General features: G+C 46.9%; 1 protein-coding gene across 2 annotated transcripts in view; it reads right to left on the reverse strand.

The window, feature by feature from the left end:
• Positions 1 to 15,026, reverse strand: part of ZNF423 (zinc finger protein 423) — a 218,081-nt gene that overhangs the window by 173,832 nt on the left and 29,223 nt on the right. For both annotated transcript variants that reach the window (XM_082062694.1, XM_082062693.1), the window contains exon 2: positions 4,292 to 4,351. In XM_082062694.1, the coding sequence (XP_081918820.1) occupies positions 4,292 to 4,351 (60 nt within the window). The remainder of the gene's footprint in view (positions 1 to 4,291; positions 4,352 to 15,026) is intronic.

The raw sequence follows: 15,026 nt of genomic DNA on the forward strand, positions 1-15,026 counted from the left end.
TGCAGGGGCAAGTCTGTTTGCTTCATGAGACCCTGGGATCTCCCATCTATTTTCTTCCTTTGGCAGCCAAAATTCAACCCAACTCTACGAAACAGCACAAGAACAGAAATGCTCAACGTTTGGGGGGTGGACAGCAGTGCTGGGATGAGAACAACAGTGGAAGAGAGGACAGGAACAGCCAGGAGGGAACGGGCAAGGAGAGCCCTGAGCAGCAGAGACGGCCTTAAAAACACCCCAGCACAGGCACTGGAAGCCCTGAGCAAAAATAAGTCTCCAAAGCACATCAGGATGTTCCTCTCCTGAAGATACCAAGTGAAAATCGTGATTTACACAGCTGGGAGATGCCATGCAAAGCGGAAGAGGGGGAAAGGAGTGACCACAGGGTGGTTTTCTTTTATTGTGCGGTTCGTTTCTCAAAAGCTGCCGCTTCCTCTTTGCTTCTTCTCTTCCTTAAAGGAGGGAAAATTTAAAAGAAATTGCAGAAGGCGTTTAAAAATCTAACACAGTGTACTGTATAAAATAAGCATGAACAAGCAAAACAAGAACTCTTAATGGCAAAACATCAAATGTCTGTGTCCTAAATGCTGTGTGGTGTTTTTCGTTTGTGGGTTTTTTTTTGTTGTTGTTTTCATTTTGTTTTCCATGCTGCACTTTGTTAACCTGTCCCTTGCACACATGCCCAGAGGCTGCAGAGACAGGGAACCCAGAGCTATTGGAGAAAGGGGGGAAAATACCAACCTGTCATTTACTTTCATGATTCCTGGAACGTGGTTATTGAATGACACTAACGTTGGGTGTGGGTGAATGGATGGTTGGGATTGGGATTGGAGACGCTCTTTGAGTCATGGACGCTGCAAAGATCCCCCAATGTTCTGCAAACACACACACACACACACACACACACACACACAGACACCCTGTGCCCCTTGTCCCCAGCACTGAGGCTACAGGTCCACAGTCCCCTATTTCCCAAACTCTCTCTTGATCAATATGACAACTCGTTGCTGCATTCAGAAACAAGATACCTCCAGTTACCTCAAAAGCAGACGCAAAAAATAGGCTTTTAGGTCGGCAGGCTCCTAAGGAGAAGGCAAAATCTGCTCTGTTTGCCCCAGACAGTTCAGCTGAGCTTCCCTGGGGCCTCACAGTCCAGCTAATGAGAAACTCCCCAGCAACCCCCATGTAAAATGCTTTCCTAGGTCTTTAAAATGCCTTAAATTCTCTATATATTTAGTAAGACTTTTTTACTTCTTTAAAACGTCCCTTGTTGCTCCTCAAGATAATACTCTCGTGATGTATTACAACAGCAATGCAGCATTGCAAAGCAAGGGTCCGGCCAGACGAATATTGAGTCTTATTTTCCTCTCGGCTTCGAAGGAGCAGCAAACCCCTGTGCAAAGCTGAGGTGGGCGCTCGCCTGGCCCCCCACAGCCCTGCCACCCTCCCCAATGCTTCTGGGGGGCGATGGACGGGATCGGGGCTGCACTGGCTGTTCAGAAGGAAGAGCAAGGGAAGGAGCGCTTGGCCGCTCTTCCGCTGGGACAGAAAACATCTCTGTGTTTTGCACAGCAAAACACTACTGACCTGCTACTGAACAGCAAGCTGAGCCCTCACATCAAGAGAGGAAAGGAAAAGCTTTTTGCCTTCTTTTTACATTAAGGAACAAATGTTTACAAGACCTGAAGAGGAAGGAAATTCACTATATGTCCATTGTCAAATGGGGCTGATGGATTATTTACCCTGGCGCGAGGGCAGCCTCTGGCTCCGTATACATTTTCTTGATTCTTTAAGTTAATACATATGGCTTTAAGTTGTGGTCAAAAAAAATAACAACAAAACTATTTGCAGTTGTATCTGAAGTACTTGAATAAATGTGTCAGTGAAGCTACACCAAGGGCTGGATTCCTGCAAAGTGTTTCACCTTTACAGGTTTTACCAGGATCGCGCAGTTAAGCCAGAGCCGACGGCGACTTGCCCACGTGCTGCAGGAAAAGGGATGGTGCCCTGTGCTAAACCACCACCACACAGATTCAACTGCTGCTCACAATAAACTTCCAGCACAGCTTCTACTGGTTGATGAACAAACTAAGATACAGCAGCAGAAGCACCTTCTCTGCCCACAACTGCACCGGCATAAATACTTCACTAGAATTAGAAAGAGTTTACAAAGGACATTGTACCTGCTTTTGCTGTCCCCGTGTTCCGGACCCGCCGCTCGCCCGGCCCACAGCAGCTGTGCAAGTGCCAACAGACTTTCAGAAGTCACTTCGTATGTGTTTGCACACACACAGAGATGTACAAACACACACAGGAGAAGGAGGCAGAAAAATATGTTAATTTGAAACAGCTGGCAAATGTTTCAGAGTTAACAAGTCTCAGGTTTGGCCTTCTGGTTTTTCTTCTGTTGGAGGGGGGGTCAAGGAAGGGGAGGCGATTTTGCCAGTTTGGGCTGGGGAAGGAACAGGCACAAAACGAGAAGTCGAAGGGTGTTTTTTCACCCTTTATTGAAGTTCAGCATCACACTACTGGAGCTAATGCAAACAGGAAGATCATAAAAGAACATAATGAAAGGCTCGCACACTGGGACCAAGGGACTGGTTTCAGTTACTGAATATAGCTTTGGAGGCACACCACACAGAGCCGGGACTCCACGCAGCCGCACCGCCGCGAACCGCCGCTTTTCAGCTTTTTCTACGTAGTTCCTCAGTCGTATTTCAGCCTGCAACCTCTATCCAATGCACCGTGCCCTGTCGCTATAGGATCCTGTATTGCATCTTTATACACACACAAGATTGACATCTGTAGCTAAGTGTATTAAGAGGAAAAACCCCCAATTAGCACACGTTTTCCTTATGCTGCCGTAAATCACGCATGCAATACATTTTATCCACACCCGATGTCTTGAATGAGAGATGTAATTATGGGAGTAAATGAAGAAAAACAGAGGATGCTCAACTAATTTAGGAATAGCCTCGCGCAGGCTGCCTTTTACTTACAGCAGAGTCACCAGTACCATCCAGAAATCCCGAATTAACTCCCACTCCGCACAGAAACCTGTGTTAAATTTAACCCAATTCAAGGTGCGTGGCACATACCACCGGTAACTCCACTCCAGTGCTGTCTGAGACCAAGGTCGAGCGAGAGAACGGCGAGCGCTCTTTTCACGTGCCGTCAGCTCCAGGCACACAGGGGCCTCCGACATCGCGCCGGGGGGTTGCAGCAGCAAAACTTGCTCACAAAAACCAGTAAAACACAAACCCTTCCAAAGAGCACCCCGAGGAGATGCACCCAGCGCGGCCCAGGGTGCAGCTGTACCAAGGGAAGTGCCCCACAAAGGCAGGTTCTGCATTCAAGCCCCGCTAGACACTGATTTAGCACGGAACACCTCCCGGGAGCCTGTCTCCCCATCACTCTTATAAACACCACGAACCAGGAATGCAGCACCAGTGTTAATTTCCATATTACTGCTCCATTTCTGAGCTGTTCTTACGTTGCTGCTGAGCTTCTAAAAGAATACTGACACACAGGCCAGAACGAAGAGAGCGCAGAAAGTTACTGCCTCCAAAATCAAAAATTCTGAGGATCTCATAAATGTTTAGGACATAACAGAGAGTAACATATCTTTACACAGGACACAAACAGTGACTGAAATGTGCCTAGTTACTTTAAACGCTAACTAATGTAGCATTTGCCCTCACATTTGTCTTATCAATACACATTACACAACTACAGAAAAACTTGCTTTATCCTCTTCAGCTTCCTGAGGCTCTTTTTGTTCAAATTGTCGACGTAGCACATTAAAATGTTTAAGTGCTATTACTATCAAGCAGACCAAAAGCTGGTTCGAATGCTAAGTCTTTCTACCACAGAGATGCACCACTTTTCTTCTCCAGCCCTGACAGCACTTTCCAATTTCCTCCGAGAGAAGAAATACCCACATTCCAGTTGAGACTGAAGTTTAAAATTCCTATTAAAGCAGCTTTTATGTAATTAGATGGGAATGACTGTGCAACAGTGCCCATTGCAGAAAACTTCAAAGTGGTTATACTGGAGAAATCACAACCCGTTTCAGTGTGCCCGCAAGAAGAAAGAATGGCTCTCCCGAGGATAAGAGTATATTAGTCTCTGTATGTAATAGATTTTATTGACCATATGGAACTGATATAAAAATTGTGTTGCAGTGGGTAGTCTTGGATTTGAGACAGGAATGTGACATACAAAATACAGTTCCTGTAAAAAGCCTGGCAGCTTTCTGGCAGTTTTCGCAATCAGAAGAACCTGAAATATTTACCTGATTGAGTCACTGATGAGTCCCAGGTCAAAGCAAAATCTGAAGATTCACCTTCTTCAACTGAAAAAGAACAAAAAGGACAAAAATGAGTTGTGATAGCTAAAACAAACCAACTGGAAAGCAACACCATCAGAAAACTAGGTCCGCTGCGGCATTAAGTATTAAAACAGACTTCCGCACTGGTGAAAAAGAACTTACTGCTTTCTATAAAATAATTCATAAGGTAGAAATTTAGTAAAAAGATTTTCCCTATGTTTTAACCTAAATATGGGATGTCTGTGTGCAGTTTTTTCCTGAACAGGTAACAGTAAGTTCATATGAAATTTTAACAGAGGCTGCTGAGTGTTCATATTTAAAATTTTGTACATTCACAACAACTTCCATGTGTAAAATTTCAAAAACTACCTATACATTTACAACACAATGTGCACTGTAACAGGTCATTGTAAAGAACAGTCCTATGAGGGGAAGAGTGTCCAAGTTATGACATCTTAACATAGTAACATATTAGCCCTATTCAGACCAGAGCAACAGCTTGAGTTTGTCAGAGTCCTGAATTAAAAAATGCCATTAGAATGTGCAAGCCTGTTCTGGAATATGGTAGTCATCAATAACTGCATTAGGGCTTGCTGATGTGAAAGCTGTCAGAGCCAGGTGCTCCACATTTACAAGCAACATATCTATAACCTCCTGCCTGTTAAGAATTACAAAATGTCATTTGATTCTTACATTCTTAAAAATAACTAAGATCAACTGACAACAAGCAGAGCCTAATCCTGCTGTTACTGAAACCAATGGCAGTTCTACTAATGTCAGACCGGTTACTTGGAAGAAGTAACCGCGGAAATTCTTCTTTTTAATTGCAAAAGTTGGTCATTATCACCTGCCTGCTCTGTCACTGTGACACCAAACATTTAAATCATGGCTCTTTATTTCCTGATGAAAAGTATTTATGCCACGCACGGAACAATCTCTAACCCTTTGATCTAAATCACGTTGGATTCAAATAAAAACTCTACATAATTCTGCAAGCAAAATCCAAACCACATTGCAAGACCCCTATTGACTAGATGGGACCAGGACCTGGCCCTGGAACCTGCTATGGTGATTATTACATTGAGCATTTACATTTTCATCACAAGAGTCCTGATGTTATGCTTTCCTCTCCCCTTTTTCTCAATCCAGTACAGAATTCTGGCATCCCGTAAGCTTACCGATCAGCTTGGTGTCAATGGTGACATCATGTGGCATTAGGAACAGAGAAGATAATTTGCATCAACAGCACCTTGACAAATTTTGATTTTACATTCAGATCATAAATAAATGTGCCTTCCACAGCAGGACACAGCCCCGGCCTTGTTAGCCTGCAAGTTTACCAACACAGCAGCTGGGAATTTGGCCACTTCTTTTGAAAAAATCATACTTGGGACGCAGCCATACTTCTTCCAAAAAGTCTATGTTAGCATAAAGGCCGTGTCACATAGCACGACATTGCAGAACGACAGAGAAAAACGCTTCCCGAGGCGGTTATCAGAGCCATTTCCCAGGCGCGGCCTAGCAGGCCCAGCTCTCCTAGGGCTCACCTACTATTCCGTGCCCTGCAACCACCATCTTGTTCCCATTTCCACCCATCTCTTAACCGAAAAACTCTGGACACAATTATCCTGCATACAATTTCACTCCCATAAAAATGTATCTCATTTTAACATTGCAATCTACATACATTAGGGAGGGTTTTGCCCCAAAATTAAATAAGCTGTGTTAGCACTTCATGTAACTTGTTCAAAACAGACGAGCGGAATGTTTTAATTTCATGTTATCCTCGACTGCTTTTTGGTTGGGTTGCTTGGACAGTTTTTTAATATTACTACTTTTATGCTGAGGGTGTTTTTTATTTCTTTACATTGCATCTTAGAGGGGTGAAAAAGAGCCAGGCTGCTAAAAATACACAAATGCAACAAACTCAGCCCTAGTCAAGTAGAAGTAGATGAGATCAGTGCTGGTCACTGGCAATTTTAGCAACCCGCTGCCTTTTGTGTTGGTTAAACACTGGAGACTGCTCTAGTCCTCATGCTGCTGCAGGGACCGGCTCCGGCAAATAACAAAAATGCGGGTTTTTTTTGGAATCCCTTAAATGAGGGCAAAGGTTTGAGTCAGCCTCTGTTGGCATTAATTTGCTTTGCTCCCCAATGACTGAAAAGGGGACAGAGAACATACATGTGAAGACGACGGCACCTAAATTCACTTTATATTATTGCAGCCAGGGTTTCAGGCTCTCCCCCGGTTTGCTGCTCATACCACTATTCCCCTTTTTCCTTCTATTTTCTCCTTTTTGTTTTTTAATATTTTTTTAAGCAAACATCATCTTTCATAGGATCAACCGTAAGAAAAATTAACAGCCTAGCCCCCTCCAAGCAGCATTGCTATATCGGACCGATGTCTCTCTTGCAGTAAAGTATCAGGTCAAATTGTCCCCCCGGACAGCGAGCACCACTCGAGGGGAGCCAGGACCCCACGCTGTTTGCCATGGTGCTGGCTGGGGGTGCCGAACACATCCAGGCCACCGGGCAAGGCCAGGCTGGTGCTGCTCAGGACCAGTATGAGGTGGGTTTATGGAGTGGCACGGTCACAGTGACAAATCAGCATCACCTGTCTGCCCATCCACCCCCTAAACCAGGCAGAAACAAGGGGCAGAAGCAGCTATATCCAAAAAAGAAAGACTGGGTCCGTACACCGGTGTAATTAAGAAGACCCAGAGGTCTGGAGGGGAAGAGAGTCTGTGATGCTGAAGCAAATATGTGATCAGGCTTTGTCATGGGCACTGAGTACAATTGTAGGGAGACACTTAACTCCACCAAGTTTCTGCTCCCTCTGTGTGATGGGCATAAAACCCAGAGCTGAAAGGTTCCTCCATGGTCACCTTAATCTTCTGGATATAAATCGTTCTTTAAGGAGCCGGCATTTGAAGCGCCGTCGCTGCTGGCGTTGCCTCAGCAGTAAACAGATGTCTCTCAAGTCAGAGGGAAAGATCATCCGTTTCTTCCTCCCAAACTCAACCTCAACACCCAAGCCATGGCAGCTAAATTTGCCCTCAGTCGCATGCGGCTGTTGCTGGACGCAGACAGCGAAAGGAGGAGCTTTCCTGGGCTGGTCTCTGGGGAGAAGAGTCCTGCAGACCCCCCTCTGGGGACAGACACCCGTATGGGACAGACCCCAGGGCTGCCTTGGGGCTCAGCCAACCCTCCCTGGGAGGGCAGAGTGGGTACAGAACACATTGGCTGCTATGGCTGTGAAGGGATTTCCAGCTCTCACTACTGTGAATCGAGTCAAAAATCTCCTTATGTTCGCCAGGGAGTAATTCACTGAAGTTGCTTTTTCAGTTCAAGTTTCAGTTTCTTAATATTCTTCTCATCACCACTTGAATCCTAGGTTGACTCTGGTGACCACTGTGCATCAATGGTCACTTTGGATGCTGGTATTTAAGTAGCGGTAATGAGCAAAATAGCCATTGAAGAGGTATGAAGCACTCAACACAATCACTTCCAAAATACAACACACGGTAAAAAAAACCCTGTTTCATTAGGAGGAAAACATGTTTTCTGAGACACAGCAGCCACAATCACAACTACTGGAGTCAGGGACTAGACACTTCATCTGTGCCAGTGAATCACTCTGAACGTGTGGACACACAAGTCCATGTCACTGATGTTCTGCATGGGCAGGATCCACCCACGTACCCAAAACGCCCCACAGCCTGGCAGTCCCTGCAGGGAACGGCTTAAGGCTCAGCGCCGGGATTTTATAAAGGAACTCGATCTCATATAAGCTCTAGCTACTTTATGGGAGTCCTCCTGACATAATGGTAAAGGCTCAGCAACAGTGGGCATTGAAAATGAAGACACCCAAAAATCACCAGTGTTAAGCTTCAGGCAGGGTGTTCCCAAATGCACTTCATGTGTTTTCATTGGATACTTTCTGTTTTCCTTCACAAACCCCATTTTCTCCCCAAATCATGTTGTGTGCCTGCACATCAAGCCATGGTTGCAACCACAGAAGTTGCTATGTAATTACACTCTTTCTTTTCTCTACCTGCTCTCTCCATCCAAACGACCATTTTTAAATGCTTTGGAAAAGCACACTTTTATTCCTTCAGTGATACAGAGACAATACAGCAAGAGAACCATTCAGTCCCACTTTGCCCCGTGTGTCACCCACAGAACGGCACTCGAGGTGCAGCCCAGCGCCCCAGAGAGAGGAGACATGTGCCAGATTCTCTGTGCAGCTGATTAGGAAGAGATGGGCAAGAAACTACAAAGTACAGCACTAAACCTTGATATCAACACTCACAGCCCAATATTTCTACTTTTAAAGCATTAACTTTTTTTTTTTTTTCCTCCCTTTTGTCAATGGTCCATAGTATATGCTGGAGATACTGAAATAATAAACAGACACTCTTTTAGCTGCATCCTTTACGGTGAGGATTATGAGTTGGTTATAGGAAACCATGCCCTTTGGTGAGACTGGGGGCATCTGTGAGGCTGAAACCCTTCAGAAAGACTGGGTTTGGCTTGAAAACAGCCTTGGTGTGGCAGTGTAGAACATCCTTTGTGACCAGCGCCCTTGTGCCCTGCCACCCACGGCCCGGTGCCGGGAGGACACATCTGCTCCAGCTCCCGCTCTGCCCGGCTCCCCTGGAGAAAACCTCTGCTCTGCTTGTGCAACCCAAACGCAAGAGCCAGAGCAAGGACAGGGCTGATGTGGGGAGCAACCGTGGGCAACGGCAGCATCACAACACAGCACCCCCACACATGCCAAATATTTGCATTTTGCCTGCTCGTCTCAGGTGTTCTCCAAGGATCCTTATTTAATTGCTAGGTCACCGGTGCTGCAGGCTCCAAGATTTCGGTTCTTTGTGCTCAGAGAAACTTCTGAAAGGATTCAGCATCCATTCCCCTAAGAGCGAGAACATCTATTTATGGGGCTACCATTACCTGAACTCCATTCACAGTCACAGTGCTTATTTAACACTTTATCACTCCCAGGAAAGAAGTTAACCTTATCAAAGTAAGACACTTTCTGAACCAAATGTTGATTTCTAGATGCAATCAAGCTTTACAAGCGAGCAACAGCCCCTCAGTAATTCAGATGGCATGTGTATGCTCCCTTATCCCATTACACAGGCTTCAAGGACCACAAGGACCAGTTTAACACTTCCCATAATATAAAAACTCCATAGTATGCTAACTAAATGTCAGGGAGCGTGACAGTTTGAGAAATATGTTGGGTTACAAGCAAGGCCCCAGCTGATGGGGGAACTTTCCCAAGTCAGGGCTGTTACCAAAAGCTGCATTCAGCACCAGGGCTGCCCCCTCACCCATGACCAACCTACAAAAGGACCACGTATGGCACAGTCTGAGTGCAGAAAATATAGAAAACTTCAGTTTGGAGTATTTTGTCAGGTTTTGCTCATGATAGACTGCTTTCAGATAAACCTGGGGAAATCTCACTGCCGCCTGGGTATTAGCTTTAATGTTCGTGTCAAGATTCACAGCTTTCCCTCTAGAGAAATACTCCAGCACCGATCCGCACCACGAGCCCGTCACACACTAGCAGCGCATTTTCCCTGACCGAGCTGTAGGTATTCGCAAGCAAGAGCTCTGCGATCTTCTGTGATCCTCAGGCTTCTTTGCCGCCTTTCAGGCACACGTCCCTGTGCTGTCCTACGGCCTTGGCTCCGTCCCTCCCACCACACGCAATCACACGCTCCCGAACCAGCGCAGGACGCAGAACAGCCCCATCCCACCACCACTCATCCCCCAGCGCTCTTAATCCTGCCAAATGCAAAGCAGCTTCCATTTCCACCACATCGAAAGGAGCTGCGGATGCTCAAAACTTTGCGGATTGAGGATTGTAAATTAACTAGTTTCCAGCTGCTTGGCATGGCAGGAGCACAAAAGATGTTAACTATTTTTATACTTTAAATAGCTGGGTCTTTTCCATGCACATCTAGAGTCAGGCCTTTGGAGAGCTGTGGAGAGGCTTGTTCCTCAATCTGAAATACATGGAGAAAGCGCCGGACACCTCTGCTGTCACCCAGCACACTGCCTGTGTGCTAGCAGTGACATCCAGCAAAAAGACAAAAAAGGTCAGAAATGGCTAATCTGAGCAGAAGCCAGTTGGCCTCTCTGTTCCGATTCCCTCCCGGCTGGGTGTAAGGCTTTCCCTCTCTCCTGCTTCCATGTTCCCCCTTAGATCCTCCACCTTCTAATAGCAGTGAGACAAAAGGCTGCAAGACAGATATTTGCACAAGAGCAGTGAAGGAAAGCAGCAGTATGAAAAGCGGTCGCATTTGCTTAAATGAAGCTCCGCTGCAGCAGAGCTGCGCTGCATCCCCCAGGAGCACAGCGGGGTGCTGCACCACCCCAAAAACTCGGGCTGCCCTGCTTTGCCAGCGGGTTGGGGCTTTTTCCCACCACCACGCAGAGGGAAACCTTCGCATTTGACAGGAAGATAGGAGGTTTTGTGGGGCTGCGCCACCGCACTGTGAACGTATCCCAATGCACTTCCCAATAGAGCTGAAGGGCGAGGGGAGCCCCCAGGGCCAGCAGCGGGTGTGCTTCACACCAGCCTTTTGAGCCCATCGAATCCCATTGGAAAACCAGCTTCACAAGAGGATTGCTGCCAGGTCTCCCCCTGCTCACTAGATATTTTGCTTGTTTGCATAATCATTTCTATTTGGGTTTAGTATTAATAACACTTTGCCATTTTTCCCCTGGCGGTTGGTGGGAAGGAGCCCCGGGGCACCCCCGAGAAGTGTCCGTGCCCCCGCTCCCCACATCCCCGCAGGATCACGCCTGGTCCTCGGCACAATCACTCGCAGCTCCAGAGCCACCTCCCTGTTCACTCCCTGCTGCGCGGTCCCTTCAGCCATCGGTGGCTCTCGGCCAAAACGGGGCTTTCTACCTTAAATAGGACCATTATATATTAGTCCTTTCGTGGGCCAGCAGGCCAGGGAGTAAGACAAGAGGTTTTACTGACACAGTTTATTTAGCTAGTTCAGAGCCTAAACGTGCACAAGCTCTCTAGTTGCTTTTCTCCGAAGTCAGTACCAGGGCTTGGCACAGACTGTGGGTTTTGCTGGCAAAGTCAGCCTTTTTGTGTGAAGGAGGGAGGAGTGGGAAACCCAGACTGCTGTGCTCTCTAGGTCAGGGAAAATAAACTAAAAATAATAATAATAAAGTAACATGGATGACACAAATGGGAGAGAATTACAAAGGGAAACTGAGAAATCAAGAAAAAGATGTGAAGGTGATTAAGGAGAACAAGACAAACAACAAAATAAGGTAGCACTAGCAGGTTTATGCAAAGGAGATCTAATTATGGGTGGCTAAATCCTCCAGGACATTAATATTCCATCGTAATGTGTCTAGTTTCCTCCTTTCCAGACATGGCAGGGAGGAAATGAGAATCACTTAGATACACTGTTTAATGAGCAAATGATGGACGATCACCCAATACAGCCTGCCTGATAAGTATCCATTAGCTTAAACTCGCACAGTAAATCTGCGCGCAGCTAACGGGGCTGCCTCCTCAAACGCTACGGCAAAACTTAATGTAACTGCAACGAGCAAAAGGGATCATTGTAAATAAAAACCTCACCTCTGCGAGAGGAGAAAGACCATAGGGCATCCATAACGGCTAATCACAGCCCTGCCCACGGACCGCACACCTGACTCACCAGCCAGAGCGTATTTATTCCCAGCGCTCGTATTTAGTTTTTGTGTTTCTAATTCACAGACTCCACTGGAGACAGATATTTCCCATCAAAATCTATTATGTAAATAAATACGAGTGTACAGTGTAATAAAACGCAGCCGATGCTTCTGGTTGCTTTCAAGATCAACATCTTATACATGCGATGCATTAAGCTTATAGTTTTTGGGCTTGCAGACACCCCATGTCTATACTTTACATGTTAGATTTGGAGTCAATGCTCTTACTGACTGTTCTTACCACTTGTCACTGAAGGTTAATCCCCAGGGGACAAGGTGGGTTTTTCCCCTCTAATTGTCATGCAGCGTATTTAATCTGGGAAACGTTCAGGAGTTCAGAGAGCTGGAGGAGGCACCTGGTTGAGGAGCCCCCTGCTCTGTGCAACGTACGAGACCCACTGCTGATTCTAATTGCTGCTTCCATCTCGGGAGTGCGGGACGGGGACCAGAGTTTGGGGATCACTCAGCTTTTTCTGGCCACAAGAATGGTGGGGCACATCCCACCCAGCCCAGGGACCCAAGCCCACCCACAGGCCACTCATGCCCAACACAGAGCCCCCAAATCTCCTATTGCCTGTGAGCAGTGGGGACACACGAGAGCATGGGGCGCGGGGACAGGGCTGGGGACGGCGAGCACCGGCTGCCTGCGGGCACGCTCCTCCCTGCGTTATTATATGCATTTCTAAGGCAACTGTCACCATAGCGTCTGCACCTTCTTTCAAAAATAGATCTACTATGAGTAAACAGGCGCTTTAAAGCTCCAGTGAAACAAAACAGGTGAATCTGGCATTCCCCATGTTGCTCATAAAATCATGTATTTTACCTCAGCAACCAAGAGTTTAAATATCCTTGCTCCATCTGGAACGCTGCTGGATGACAGAAACATGTACATGTTGAAACTCTAACAAACCGAAACAAGGCAAGTAGACAAAGGGGGAATTAACGCGCCTGCAACTCACAGCCAGGACCTCAAGTCCCTGAGTCGAATTTGCAAGTTGTGAAATGATCCCTTGCTCTGCTAGAATGCCAAAAGCAGGTAGAAGTTACCCAAAGACGAGACGGTGATGCAAGAGACCCATGAGAAGTGGGTCAGCAAGCACACAGACCAAGCTGCTACTCAAACGCTTCCAATTTCTTACCCTTTCCTCCAAACTCGGGGTGCACAAGTTCACTAGTGAAGGCTCTGCTACCACTCCACATGCTTTGGAGCCCAGCGAGGGAAGGTCCCCAAGTCTCAGGGAACACCTAAGACAGAATTTGCAATGGTGGGTCATGAGGCTCTGCGTTGCAAGACCACGGACCCGAGGGTTGGGGTTGGCAGAGGGATGGCCCAGGTCAAGGGGATGACAGAACCACCTTCAGTGTCCACAGAACGTAAAGAAATGGCTACAATGGAATGAAGTTCCAGAACGAAGCCAAAGCACCATGAAGCTCAAACACGGGGCTTTGCACAGAGGGTGCATGGTCTCACCAAGGCAGATTTATTGCGCGCTTTGCTTCTCCAGAAAAGAGACGGGAAAGAGCACTATTTTTACATTAGGGCTATAAAGTTTCTATATAAGCAGAACACCTAATAAAATCATTTACATGTGCTGGCCCTGTCTTGAGGCAGCTAATGAGGACGCTGAAAGGCTAACATCTAACAGACTAACGACACAAAGAAAGGGGAACATTCTGAAATTAATTTACATAAACTTCCATATGGAAACAGGAACCAAAGCAGGGGAGAACAGAAGCACACAAGGATCTGCAGATGAGCCGTAACTCCTCACTCCTCTCTTACACAGCCCCCCCTGTACCAGTGTGCGCTCCACAGTGCTACTCACAGGCATCGCCCTTCTCTGTACTGGGCGCTGCTTGGGCAAAACCATCTGACCAAGCACAGTTCTGAAACAAAAAACTCACCAAAAAATCTCCTTCACCACCCCACCTGCTACGGTCAGACCACGAGCCACATCCCTCCAGACCCTCCTGCCGCAAACAGCCTTTTCCTTTCCTTCACAAAGAGCTGCTCTCCAGCTCATCCCGTCACCACTGCAAATCAAGTCCCACTTCACGGCAATTTGGCCACCATGGATTTCATCCAGAACCAACAGAAGATACAACATCTCCCATTACACATGGATCAGGCAAGATAAATATTGTCAGTCTCCATCCCAATGGAGGGACAGCTGCCCCAGATGGCGGGGGGACCCCAGTTTTCAGACAGTCAAGTTAGAGAGTTTAGTGCCCATGAAAAATTCACACTTCCAAAGATGACAAAAAGAACAGAAAACTACATAAACAGCAGCATTTACCTTGAGGGTCACTGATGAAATGCTAAAGCGTGCAACAACTCTGCTCTTACACATGTTTAAGTCCCTTACTTCATAATTCTCCAAAGCAGGTTTTACTAGGTCGTGCCTAAAGCCCTGGCTGCCCCTGCAGCAGCGAGCTCCGCAGGAGCAGGGGGACTGCACCACTTTGTTGAGCACCTTACACTCCCTTCCACATACCCCGTTCACCACTGAGGGCTATTAATCACAGCTGGAAAAAATAAAATTAAATAAAATGAAAAGCTTCGACCAGATTTCTACACCTCAGCCTAAAAAAACCCAGCGATTTTTACTGCTAATCCTCCAAGCTTGGAAATTGTTTCAGTGGTGAGCTATGTTTGCAGCGTAGGTAGCACAGCAAAAGGAAAAGGGAGAGAGGAGGCTTTTCCTGACCAGCCATTTTAATTAGAGCTATGAGGGCTTGGAAAAACCCATCTGGTGAGTGGAGTCATTTCCCCCTCTCCCCTCCTCTTTGATGCTGGTCCCAACGAGCAGGACCCACATTTCCAGCAGCAGATGCGCAGGGGATGTCGCTGCTTCGGTGCCATCGCGGTGATCAGCTCTCGGTGGCCGGACATGGGGGCCCGGGCTCCCCAAACCAGCGCGGGGCTCGGGGGGCGATGCAGGAGTTGGTTTCTCGAGCAAACA

This window comes from Streptopelia decaocto (genome assembly GCF_964273445.1).
Source record: "Streptopelia decaocto genome assembly, chromosome: 11".
Taxonomy (NCBI): Eukaryota; Metazoa; Chordata; class Aves; order Columbiformes; family Columbidae; genus Streptopelia; species Streptopelia decaocto.